Below are 12,810 nucleotides of genomic sequence, written 5' to 3' on the forward strand. Positions count from 1 at the left end.
TTATTTCTAGATTGTATTAAATGTAGCTGGTACTACCTGAAAAGTCAAGCTCCTTTTACTAATGAAAAAAGGCTGTCTCATTTGGTAAGGAGACTGGTATAAACTATTTGAAGGCGTAGATAAAGTGATGGAATGGAAGTGGTGTGTTTGATCACAGAACGGCTTTGGCATATTATACTCTACCAAAGGGTGGAGCTGAACATCCATGGAAGCTGCTGTTGTTTCAAAAACTTGGAGGGAATTCACCACCTCTTGGGCAGAAGTATCTCCTTTTTCCAATAATGACTTTCGATCTATTACAAAAGTTAAAATATGTTTAGTTTCAGATTAACACACATTTTAACTTGTAATCATAACATAAAATGTACATACCAAAGTTATCTGTGTTAATATTGATCCTTAATGGACCAACCATAGCATCCCAGAGATGTGGTAATCCTGTTGCCATTTCAGCACCAAAATGTTTAGCTATAGTAGACAAGGCAAATTCAGCTCCTCTCCTCTGCACAACATATGGTTTCTGAGCCTAGAATAAACAGGATTCAGAGAATAAGATTAGGAAAGATTTACTTCATTTTTAAAATTTGTTACATTCAAACAAGTCTTACTGTTAAATCTATAAAGTTGACCAAAAATAAGAATTTTGCATATGACACCAAGCTGGGGGGAGTAGGGCTAGGATTTAGCGGGACCTTGACAAATTGGAGGACTGGACCAAAAGAAGTCTGATAGGCCGCATCCAGACAAGGAGGGATGTGTGGTACCTAGCATTGCAGATCTGTCTGTGGCACCACACACCACAAATGCAGGAGTTCTCTGTGCAGAGCTGAGGGGTTTTATGACCTTGGGAGATCCTGGGTTAAAAAAACCTGTGCCTTAAAAAAAGCAGGGCAGTGCACATGGCAGCAGCATGCACTGCTCAAAACTGGAGCCTGGACTGCTGGAGCCAGAGTCTGGCTGCTGGCCAGGCTCCCAGCTGCAGGAGCACCACAGCTGCAGTTCCCAAGGCCTCCAGAACTCCAGCTAAGGCCCCAGCTTCCCTTACCCAACCCGGGGTAACCTGCTGTGCACCAGAGGGTGCACAGCACAAGCATTCCCCAGGGACAAGCAGCAGTGGTACAAGGTGTACCGATTCCTTCCTTCCCTACTTATATTATTAGCTATTATCAGCACTGTATTAAATGTTTTCCCACATAAATATGAAATAATTAAATATCATATGAATATTAATTGTTCTTAAGTTTATCCTGCTTGTAACACAAAAATTAACCTGAACTCATTTTTTCCAAGAGAAACTACTGAGCTATCCCTGATGTAAACTCATCTGTAACACAGGCTGAGAAAATATTAAGATCGTTAAGAAACAGTTATCAAGATTAAAAACCTCTGATTTACCTCATCAAGTTCTGTAGGGATGTTTCCACTGCTGCCAGTAGGAAGGTCTGGAATTTGGGCTTTTGGAGCCTTTGGTGTAGGACCTCGCCTACTTGTGATAGCAAAAGCAGCTTTTTGATGTCTGTATAGTGTTATTATTCCTCTGTGCTTGGTAACAGTATGATGCATCCCATCTCTATCAGAGTTGGGTCCTATTATAAAAGAATAAGGTTGACAATTTATTTTAAAATGGAGTATCAAAAAGGTAGGTGGCATTGGTAACAACAGCCTATTATACGTCTACACCTCTTGATTGATATTAGAAAGAGTAACTTCATTATGCTGATTTTATAGATGGGAAACAAACTCACTGGACTCAACTTGCCAAGATCACACAGAAAGTTGGTGAAAGAGCCAAGCATGTTACCCAGGTCCTCCCGATTCCCAAATGAGTGCTCAATCCACTAGTTCACAGTGAAAAACACTAGAAACAACGCAAGTGTCTTGTCATAATTTTTAAGACTTTTTTTTTTTTTCATTTTTTTAAGTCTCACATTTTATCTAAGTTTTACGCTGTTCCCTTCACATTATTTACTCTAAAATTTAAGGTGCAAAATTATATTTTGGACACTTGGACAAAATACAGATATTGTTTACTAGCCTTATTTTAAAACTGTCTGTTAAATAGTAAAAGCAATATTAAAATACTACTTAGCCCTAATTTTAGGTTTGATCAGATAAAAAGTATATGTATAACATGTTCCCTAGAACACCTTCTATTCTAATAGTGCAAAAGGAACAAATGTACAAGCTAAATATCAAGGTTTACCTTTAGAATTTTCCTGGCTGCTTTGAGGCTGTGCAGGACATGATGCTAAAGGTGTAAGATGTGGGTCCACACAAAGTGAGCTGCAGAGGTTTTTTACAATCTTTGAATTGGGACAGGGAGATCTTGGTGTACATTGTTGAAGTAACTTGGCTATACATAAAGCTGCATAGTTTTGTACCAGTGTATTTTCTTCTTTTTTGACAGCTTCCATCAAAGGTTTTATAACAGGATTTAGTTTTTCTGGCAATTGTTGCAAGCTCACAACAGCACAGGCAGTGAAAGTATGGACTCGCAAATGTAACACTTGCCATTCCTGATTTGTTTCTGTAACAGTCATTTGGACTTGTTGTCGTTTGCTGTCTAACTGTTGTAAAGCTTTACTATTCAAATTAAAGGGAGATGTAACTTCATTGAAAACAGTAGTAACCTAGTTTAAAAAAAAGTTAAAGCAAATTACTTATAGCAAAGCAGATCACTTAAAAGCTGCAGTTAGAAGAATTCTGGAAATCTCTTAAACAAAGAGCAAATTTACACCAACAAAAAATGGCTTCAAATATCCCTAAACCACTTGTGAATTTGGGCTGAATGCATCAAGTAGTTTAATCTGACCCCTTCTCCCCCCACAACATTTTCAGGCCTAGATTTGTAATACTAAAGGAGGGTGAGGTTTCAGTGGGGGAGAGCACTCTGTTGTTCTTGGCAAATGGTACCCATACACTGTGATTTCCCACTGCGCACTCAACTGTTTTCTTTCATTTGATAGATTTCACGTTTTGAGAGTTTTGTTTCGTGTTTCTCTCACCACCAGTTTAACTTCCCCTTTCTAAGTACTTCCCATTAAATCATTTATCATTCCACTTCTGGGTACTCATTCCCACATGAACCTTTTCCCTTGCTTTTCAACAGTTTTACTGACAGAACCTCTCACCTTGCTCTTCATCCACCTTGGGGAAAGGGACAGTACCAAAAGGATTCTTCCCAACTCCAAAGCCCAACAAAGTACTCTTCAGTGCCTACCCAATTCCTGTCAGCTTTGCAGCAAAATCCTGTAGCAAGTCACTAAATCTAGTTGAGAACTTTGAATTTCCTTGATCTATGCTATCCTGGGTCCAGCCAGGAATAACCTGCTAAGGAACCTTGATTCCCTGCTCAGCTGGGGGCCAATTTTGACCATGCATGTTCTGCAGTGAAATAAACACAATAGGAAAAATAAAAAATACTAACATAAAATGGTAAAGAATGAAGAAAGATGTTACAGACTGCCATAAGAAGTGGAATGCTGACGAAGGAAGCTGAAGTACATAAGGGAGGAAGAGGAAATCTATGGTTGGCAGTGCTAAGATTATTATAAAAGGAAATTCAACAAATATCATAGGCCCCGTACTAAACTGAGCTTTTGCTGTATTTATAACAAAAGTCTGTTCTGAGTTTTGGAAAAGAAAAAAGACAGGATTATATACTCAGATGATACACCAGAAATAAAATGTTAACAAGCCCAGATAACTTGTACCAAAAATGATAAAAAATTGGCTAAGCAGATTTCTGATCTGCTTCTGTTAATTTTTTAATAAACCTTGGCATACCAGTTGAAGTTTCAGAGGACTGGAAGGACAGGTCTACTTGAGAGCTATCCAACTTCCGGACAGCACAGCCCAAGTGAGTTGCCAGTGGCTCTGCTCCCAAACTCTCCCTCACCATGTGTAAAGTCTACCCCTTTCCCAGCAGCAAAAGCAGCTCCTCTAACCACGTTTATACCCAATTCCTGTTCTGGCCATGTGCCCACCTCCAGTGTAGGTAGCACCACTCCCACAACGTAAGCAACCTAGCTCCCTCCCCTGCTATGCACGCAGCAAAGTCACTGTACTACACATGCAGCTTTGGCACTCCAGCCCTGCCCACTGCATTGCCCCATCCCAGAATGGGGGCAAGTAGAAGCTGGAGGAGGAGCCTAAACAATCCACCCAGCTGCCATGGCAGGAGCAATGAGGGAAAGGGAAGTGAGGACTAGACAGGAGATTATACGCCACATGCTAACTCTTCATTAGGCCCTCCAGTTGGAACACCTGGTCTACAGTGAACAGTGTTTGATACCTGGCACTGCCTCATGGAGGCTCTCCCCTGAATCAGAAATGGCCACTCAGCAGTGTTAGTTAGTATAAACTGTTCTGTTTTTGGTTCAAGACGTAGCCTGTGTACAGCAGGCTGTGTTTAAGGGTGTCATTCCCTGGCACAAATAACAAAGCTTAAGAGTGTTAATAGTCACAGCCAGTACTCCAAAAGGACAAGCCAGATGACTCGGGTAAAACAGTCTGATTAGGTTGTAATATACTTATAGTTTTTATAAGGCATTTGACTTACATTGCACTACACCAATTAAAAATGCATCAATAATATGCCGTCTCAGTATAGCCAAAGTTAAAGGAATAAGTCAAGCTGTCCGATAAGTATTAATAGTGAATCTTTGGCAGCAGGGGATATTTTCTACTTCTGCACACCACTGCTGTGCAAATTTCTTAAATGCAGACTTCTCAATCATTTTATAAAAGTACTAATAAAAATGGAACCAAACAAGTTAAACATCCTTCCCCATAAAGTCTTATTTGTATGTAATATCAGTTTTAGCAAAACTAGCCTTTAAGAAAATCAAATCTCATACAATGCTTTCAAGAAATTTACCTAAATGGATTTTGATAGTTACTTTTATAGTGGTAATTATATAATTTTAACAAATGAAATACTTTAAAACAGAAAAAAGTATTATGCAGCTAGGTCCTTTGGTTTGTCCTTTCTAGTTCACAGGACAGAGTAAACGTCTGTTTCATATACATGCCAGAGAAAGAGGTAACGTATTAAAGACCACAATACACGTGTAACTTTTGAAAGATACTGTATATTTTCAATATTATTGTCATGCATATTTCAAATTAAGACTAGAGGCTACCTATCAATTCAAATACTCACCAGCTCATTAGCTTGATCTATTGTAAATACACTGCAGTTTACTCTGTTCGCAATGTCAATATGTGCATCAGCTAGTGATGAAATGAATTGTTTACATTCATTTTGCATTCGGGTAAAAGGAACAGCAATTTCATCATAATACAGGTGCTCAGAGAGGACTTCAAGTAAGCGAGGGTGCACAGAAAAGACAATAGTTTTACATTCCTAAAACAAAACATGAAATTTGTATTTAAGTGTACATACTTGTTGCTTTGGCTCAGTTAAAGTTAAGAAACAAAAGAACTAGAGATTACTGAAAATTTTAAAGGGATCTGATGTAGGTGAACATGATGAAAACTGAGGAAGGCAAAAGAACCAATAATTAATTTTTTATGAAAATTAATGCTCAGTAAGCTCTACTCCTTGCTGGATTTTACATGGAAGATGACTTATGGAACAGTAATCAAAACAAATTAAGGGATTATGTAGTTATGCACACAATGTTTAACTTAAAAAGAAAGCATTCAGCTAGAATAGATGTACTAAAAATAAAACTTGTAGTAAGTTGTTGAACCACAGTCCTGACAGTTGTCTTTAGCCATTAAAATACTTTAGTTATTCTGTTCCATTGTCACATTTCCTCATTTAGTAAGTATAAATACTGTTTTGGCTTTTCTATTTTTTTTTTCTTACAAATTATTTAAGTAGCAGATGACAGAAACTTTTTAGATTAACCTGGTAAACCATTCACATTTTTCTAAAAATGTCCTACCTTTTGTAAGGCAGCCCACTCACAGATGACTAAAGCGACACTAATCCGTTGCAAGGCAGACTTGGAATTCAAATGGAAAAGCAGTAACTGGGATAGCGATTCAGCTGGCTTTACTTCTTGAGTAACAGTATTTACGCTCGGCTCACAAATACAACAGCAAAGTGCTCCTAACAATCTTAACCAAAAAAAAAAAAAAAAGAGATCATTATTGCAATTCATACAAGTTAAATTACAGCAAAATATTGTTGTATTTGGAGTTTGCTTAGATTTAAAAAATAATTAATAAGCCACTTTAAACTGTTTTTTTGTATTTTCAGTCAACTGACTTTGCTGCCATCATCCGTGCTCGCATAACAACATAATCCCTGGTTACAGGATCTTCTGTAATACTGTCTGCACCAGCAATATACTCTTGTATCACCTCCTTGGCCTGGGTTAGATTTTGACGTAGCTTGCCACCTGTTTTTTCCTAGGAAATATACACAGATGTTTATTTAGTAATAAAAATGACCTGGTCCATTGCAATTACCAAGTTTAAATGCATTTAAGATCAGTACAGAAAATATGAATGCATATTTCCAAATTAGATTGTTCTGGTTTGGTATTTCTTGCATTCCTACATAGACTGGATTGTAAATAAATATCTAATCTAGTATCACTTTGATCACGGACTTCTGAAAAGATTTACTGGTCATACTGTAACCTATCATCTGGCACTGTGCCCCTGCTGTGTATTGAGCTGGTTGTTTGGATTAAGACCTACTGTCTGAATATGTCATCAGAACAAAACAGAAAGAAACACCTTATGATTTTCTCAGTAAGAAAAGTAATCCTGTTAAAACTGACTCAATTCTGCAAAAAAAGAATTTGAGGAAATAATACTATGGCTAACGTTGGTAAGACATGAAAGCATGGCGAAACAAAGCAACCAGGAGATTGTTAAAAACTACAGAAGGTTCACAAGTAATATTCACCAATAAAGGTACATTTATTGGAGAGAAAATTGAACTATTTGCCATAGTTTCTCAACTTGTGGTACACGTACCCCTGGGGGTACGCGAGACATGCAGGGGATACGCGGGTACCCCAACACACTCCCTCTCTCTCACCCTCTTTTCCTCTCAAAACCATGGCAAAAAATTTGGTGCGCCACATGGTGCGCAGTGCTTTAAATTTCCCAGTAATAATTTGGTGTGCTGTGCTTTGCGCAGCACTGGGTTCAGCCCTCCTAGCTTTGGCCTACATCACCTCTAGCCCAGGTACGTAACTTGAGTTGTGCACCCCTGGTATAAAAGATGGCAACCCTAGCCACACCAGATCAGACATCTGTTATATCACATGGCCTTATATACACAGCCCTTCTATCAACATATAGTTTCATAGATGGCACACATTAATCTGTAAATATAAAATCCCCTGGAAAATTGAGTGTTGGGATACTTATTAAAATTTTCAGAAGTTAGGGTGTACTTGCTACTTAAAAGGTTGAGAAACACTGTTTTATGCGATGATGCATTTTGATAAGTTTTGTAACCAAGCAGTGTATCTATTAAATGGTTTAGAGCAAAATGTTACCACTAACTATATCAAGAGGTGGGCAATTATTTGGGCCTGTGGGCTACATAAGGAGTTTTGCTGTCACAGGCTGGGTCAACACATCCCCCCTCACAATGACTCACCAAAACTCCCTATGTAGGAAGGGGCTCCAGGAGGGAAGAGAGCAGTGTTTGTGAATGGCATGGGCAAGCAAGGGTCAGAGGACAGAGTCACAATCCACTGCCCACATGCCCTTGTGATGGGTGCAGGTTCAATGGGCAAAGGTGTGCAGGGAGCAGACTGCAGTTCTGCCCCAGCCTCGGCTTCATACTGTCACTGCCCCAAGATCACAGGGTCTCCTTGGCCCTGCCTGCCTGTCTTGCTTCCAGACACAGCTCCCTCCCAGTTTGCATCCCTATTCCAAATGCATGGTGGAGCACCCTGCTTGCATGGGTCCTCCCCCAGCAATAGATGCAGGGTGGATGGGCCAGGGTGCCTGGGCAGTAGGGCTGGGTCCAGCACTGGTAGCTGGAAGAAGCTGTGCTGGGGCTGCTGGGAAATAAAGTCTAGCTCCACAGCCCAGGCTGTCCCTTGCACCTGGGCCAGGTGGGACAGAAGGACCCGCTGTGGGCTAGACAAAATCCTTTGTATCCAGCCCGCAGGCCATATTTTGCCCACCCCTGCACTATATGCTATCTATTCATGGAGTAAATGAAGAAGGGTTTGAACACCATTTAAACTAAGCTTTATATAAAAGCCCATGACATAATTTGACAGATGTCAGTTATCTCTTATCTAGCAATGAAAAAAGTAGACTAATATCCATATTTTTAGATTCAAAATATCCCCCCCAAACAGTTGCCATTTTAAGTGTTTTGTATGGGACCAGATTTTGCTATTCAGGCACTGGTCAAAAAAACTAATGCAGAAATGCACCATTGAAAGTAGAAATTTCACTCCCATGAACAACTCAATATATAAATAATGGCTTTTGCCTTCTCTGTGGACCACTTAGGGTTATCCATTAGTTCCAACAGCTTCGAAGTCTGTACTGCAGGTGCATGGTGATAACAGCATTTCTCCTTTTTGCAAGAGGCGTTACTAGTGTCACAGCACCATAATAACAATCAATTTATTTGACTCCACAAAAAATGTTTTGCAAATGTATTTCCTTTTACCTTTGATCTCGCTTTTACTTCTAACAACATATTTAAATCAATAGGTAAGTGAGAAGGTTGCATCATTAAGCAGAGCCAAGCTCCCATCCAAGGGCAAGCAGCTGCTACCAAATATTGTATTGGTGCTTTGTTTAACAGTTCCAGCCACACCTGGGGGGGGGGGGGAAATGCACATATTAGTATAAAGAAGAAATATATTGTGTTATCTATCTATTTTTTTGACAAAAATGATCTTTAATATCGAAGAAATCTGACAGGTATGGTGCTCTTACAGCAACATGAAGTAAATTACAACACAGCAAGCAGGTCATACAGCTACAACAGAGCATGGTATAAATGGTAAGATTTAACAAACATAGCATGGTAATACATTAACAAATAAATACCTTATGAATAAGGTCAAGAATTTCTTGGTTGCTTTCCAAAATACAAAACTGAAAAATGTGTCTCAACATATCTTGCAGAATTGGAGTCAGCCAGGTTGAAGAACTCTGAAGACAGGCATGCAATGAGTATGAGAAAACTTCAACATATGATGTAGTTTAAACATACATTGTTTTAGGTTCTTCTGTTATGGAATATTATAGCAGAAATAAGCTACAAACATTTTCTGTAAGTCTCTGAGTCCTAAAGGGACTTGCAAATTATCACTTACATCTACATGTTAACAGTTAAGCGGTACTGCAAGTTCTTACCTGGTCTTGGGTGGATAATAGTGTAAATAAAGTTTCCAATGCTGCCTTTCGAACAGATGATATGGTGTGATGCAAGAATGGCCATACACGTGGGACCAAAACTGTAAGCGACTGCTGGATACTGGTAAATAGCATGGACACAGGGGCAGCAGGGAAAAAGATGCACACACAAGTCAGTCAATCGTACCTCCAGATACAGAGTACAGCATTAAACTATAACTTCATGATGGTGGTCAACAGTTTATTTTGAGTTGCACCTTTGCTTTGTTTTAAAATAGCACATGTTCAATTTGCATAAACTAAATTTGCCAGTTAATAAATAGTGAGGTCCTACTGTATTTATATGGGTGGTTGCTCTGGCTCCTTCAACACAAGTATGCTCGCTCTCTAATCATCTACCCAGAAATGAGCAAACTTCACTGTAAAAGTTAGCCTACGTGTTTTAATTTTTGTGAAATTAGGAGTAGAAACTGAAACTATTACTTAGCTATATGAATTTCCAAGCAAAATAAGAGTTCTTAAATATCAACTGATCTAATCATAAGATGTATGGCACAATGGGCTGTGCTAATGACAGTTGCAGCCTTGACTTGGAGTTTGTGATTCAGCACTGGCCTTAATTATTGGAAAATAAGTGTTATGAATAATAGTATAGGTCAGGAACAAGGATAACACTTGTAAAGGAGCTACTTATTCTCAACATATAATTTATGACAACCATCTCTATATGAATTTGAAAAAAAAACAACCAAATTGACTTTTAATGAGATTTAAAGATGTCATTCCATAATTTCAGTTTTGTTTCCTTTAGAAGAATACTAGATAGTCTACAGCAAAAACCCCAAGGAAGAATTTTTCTTAATTTTTGCACTCTGAAAAATTACTGGATTCCTTGGCAATCATGAATTTAACCTTTTAAAATGAAACATAGTAAATTACTGTGATGAAGCCACATAAAGAAAAGCTTCCACTTCACATTAAAAAAAACAAAATACTTTATTAATGAAGCTCTGATTAATTTGAAACACATTTCACTAATGCTTTAATAGGCAGTGACCACAATTTTAAAATGTCATTTTTTTGGTCCTGTGAATGAACAGCAGGCACGTGTGGTTGAGGGATGGAAAGAAACAGAAATGGAGAAAACAGAAAAGTGAAAAAGGAGGGAGATGGCAGACCAAGGAAAAAAAGAGCTAGAGATGTAGACAGTAGAAGCAGAAGAGGATTTTATTTTTGTAGAAATTATATTCAATTTAATTTCCCAAAATAGCCACAGTTGATCCTTCCACTAATGACATTTTTTTCACAGAAAACCTTCTCTTAAAAGAAGTCAGTCTTTACCACTAAACTGTCCTCCAGCAGATGAAAAAAGTTGATTGTTAGTGTGCTGCCAAATGACATGAAGCATCATGAGTGGGAATGATAAGACAAGACAATTTTTCCTTATGTTTGACCCTTTCGTTTTGCAACAGATACAGTTGTAACAACATTTAATCAAGTAGGCAAAAAAAAGACAGAAGGACAGGAGAAAGGGAGAATGGGGTACATTTACCAATATCCTTTGGGCCGAGGGTCAGCAACTTACAACCAGCATGCCAAATCCAGCCCACAGAGCTTCTGGATCTGTCCTGCAGAGCCAGAGAACTTTGCCTCTGCCCACACCTGTGCTAAGGATGAGCAGCAAGGAGCTGAATTGTAGCCAGAAAGCTGGAAGCTCTGCCTGCATTGCTCCTGCTCCCCCTGAGCAGAAGCTCAGGCCGAGCTTCCAGCCAGCAAGGAACTGTACCAGGGCTGGGCTACTTCCAGCTGTACTTGCACTGCAGCCAGGGGGAGGGGAGAAGCAGTGGCAGTAATGCAAATGTAGCCTTCAGCAGTCCGGCTGCAGTTCAGTTCCCTACTGGTTGGAAGCTGTGCTCACATTCCACCAGGTGAGCACAAGGATTGGTGGGGGAGCTGGGAGAAGTAAAGGCAGTGCCTAGCCCCAGCACAGGTGCAGGAAAGCCTTCTGCTCTGGATGCACTGCTGAAGTCACCTGGGCTACTCTATGTGGTCTTAGCCAGCAGCTTACAAAAGGCTACCAGCCCATGCCCTAGGCCAGAGGTTCCTAAACTTTTTCTTACTGTGCACCCCCTTCCAGATTTACTAGTTGCCCACATACCCCTACCACCTTACGTTTTATATTTTAACCTCTAAAATATTATGAAAATTAAATCCACCATTACACAATTTCTCCCATGTACGCTGCCCAGAGATGTCTTGAGCACATCTGGACTCAGCTCTACTCTCCATGTCATGCTCCCCTGCAACCTAGGGCAGGGGCAGGCAGCAAAAGCTAGAGAAGGAAAGGAGATCCCAGAACCCCCAGCAACAATACAGGGAGCAGCAGCCAGGACTTGCAACTTAATCCCTCATGGGCCATGTGTCCCAGAGGCTGCCAGTTAGACCACCCTATAGTTGTCCATACACGTCTGTAATTCTCCTGTTAGAGCTAGCAGGGTTAATCAACATTAAGACAGAATGATTAAGAATTCTACTGCAGAACTGCAGTTTCACAAGTAGTATCTTTTCAAGCTTTAATAGACCATCTTAGATAGACAATACATTTTAAGGTTATATTTACTAGGGGGATAAAGAAGGTGAAGCTACTAGTACATTTTTATTTAGCAGCCTTCATTTAAAATTTAGATGACTTTGTTCTCAAATTCATAATAAATAGGTTAAAACAGACTTATCTTTTCAACACCATAATCAACAAGCAATATAATTTTCTGAGAACTTTGAATATCCCAATATGAAAGTACCTATTTCAGTTACAAAGCTTGTATCTGTGCAAACTAAACTATTACCTGCATTTTCGGACTTCTGGATAAGTTAGAAGGGAGGAGAGAAGTGTCATGATACTGTTTGTGGAAGCTGTTAGATCATCCAACTCCAGAAGAGCATCCCATAATGTATTAAGAATAAAAGGCACCTAAGGAGAATAAGCAAAGGGACAGAATTTACAACTAACAATAAAGTCACACAACTAGAAAGTGTGCACCAGACTATCAATGTTGCTCTTCTATTTAGATCCAAAGTAAAAAATGCTGACAAAACCCACATCCCATTCACCTTTTGTGACTGAAGGTGAACAAGGCTTTCTACTACTGGTACCAAGGATGCTGCAGCAACAGCTCGGACATCATCATCTAGGTCTTGGAGACCTTCAATTATTGCAGGCAAAACTTTAGGCAACAAACTATTTATCAAATCCTGCAAAAAGAAAAGAAAATATTTTAGACAAAATAAGGAAGCATTCAAAACTGACCACCTTCTCAATGTCTATTTTTTTAACCAATTTGGTTGTGTAAACAAGAGGAAGGCAGCCCCAAGAACAGTCTAAATTTAAAAAGGAGCTACCACTCCTGGAAAAAGATGACATTAACTCCTCATAAAAGGAGTTAATTTTACCTGAATTTGATTTTGGTCATAGCAAAGTCTGCCATT

At 39.2% G+C, this 12,810-nt stretch overlaps 1 protein-coding gene across 1 annotated transcript in view; it reads right to left on the reverse strand.

Moving 5' to 3' along the window:
• The window catches only part of BTAF1 (B-TFIID TATA-box binding protein associated factor 1), a 96,178-nt gene that overhangs the window by 39,952 nt on the left and 43,416 nt on the right, over positions 1–12,810 (reverse strand). The window contains exons 12-23 of the mRNA XM_014607826.3: positions 12,436–12,576; positions 12,171–12,295; positions 9,325–9,445; positions 9,016–9,120; positions 8,630–8,779; positions 6,242–6,384; positions 5,916–6,090; positions 5,165–5,368; positions 2,204–2,630; positions 1,396–1,586; positions 373–526; positions 184–293 (exon numbers count right to left, since the gene is read on the reverse strand). Coding sequence (XP_014463312.1) covers positions 184–293; positions 373–526; positions 1,396–1,586; positions 2,204–2,630; positions 5,165–5,368; positions 5,916–6,090; positions 6,242–6,384; positions 8,630–8,779; positions 9,016–9,120; positions 9,325–9,445; positions 12,171–12,295; positions 12,436–12,576 — 2,046 coding nt within the window. The remainder of the gene's footprint in view (positions 1–183; positions 294–372; positions 527–1,395; positions 1,587–2,203; positions 2,631–5,164; positions 5,369–5,915; positions 6,091–6,241; positions 6,385–8,629; positions 8,780–9,015; positions 9,121–9,324; positions 9,446–12,170; positions 12,296–12,435; positions 12,577–12,810) is intronic.

Source organism: Alligator mississippiensis, chromosome 6 (assembly GCF_030867095.1).
Source record: "Alligator mississippiensis isolate rAllMis1 chromosome 6, rAllMis1, whole genome shotgun sequence".
Taxonomy (NCBI): domain Eukaryota; kingdom Metazoa; phylum Chordata; order Crocodylia; family Alligatoridae; genus Alligator; species Alligator mississippiensis.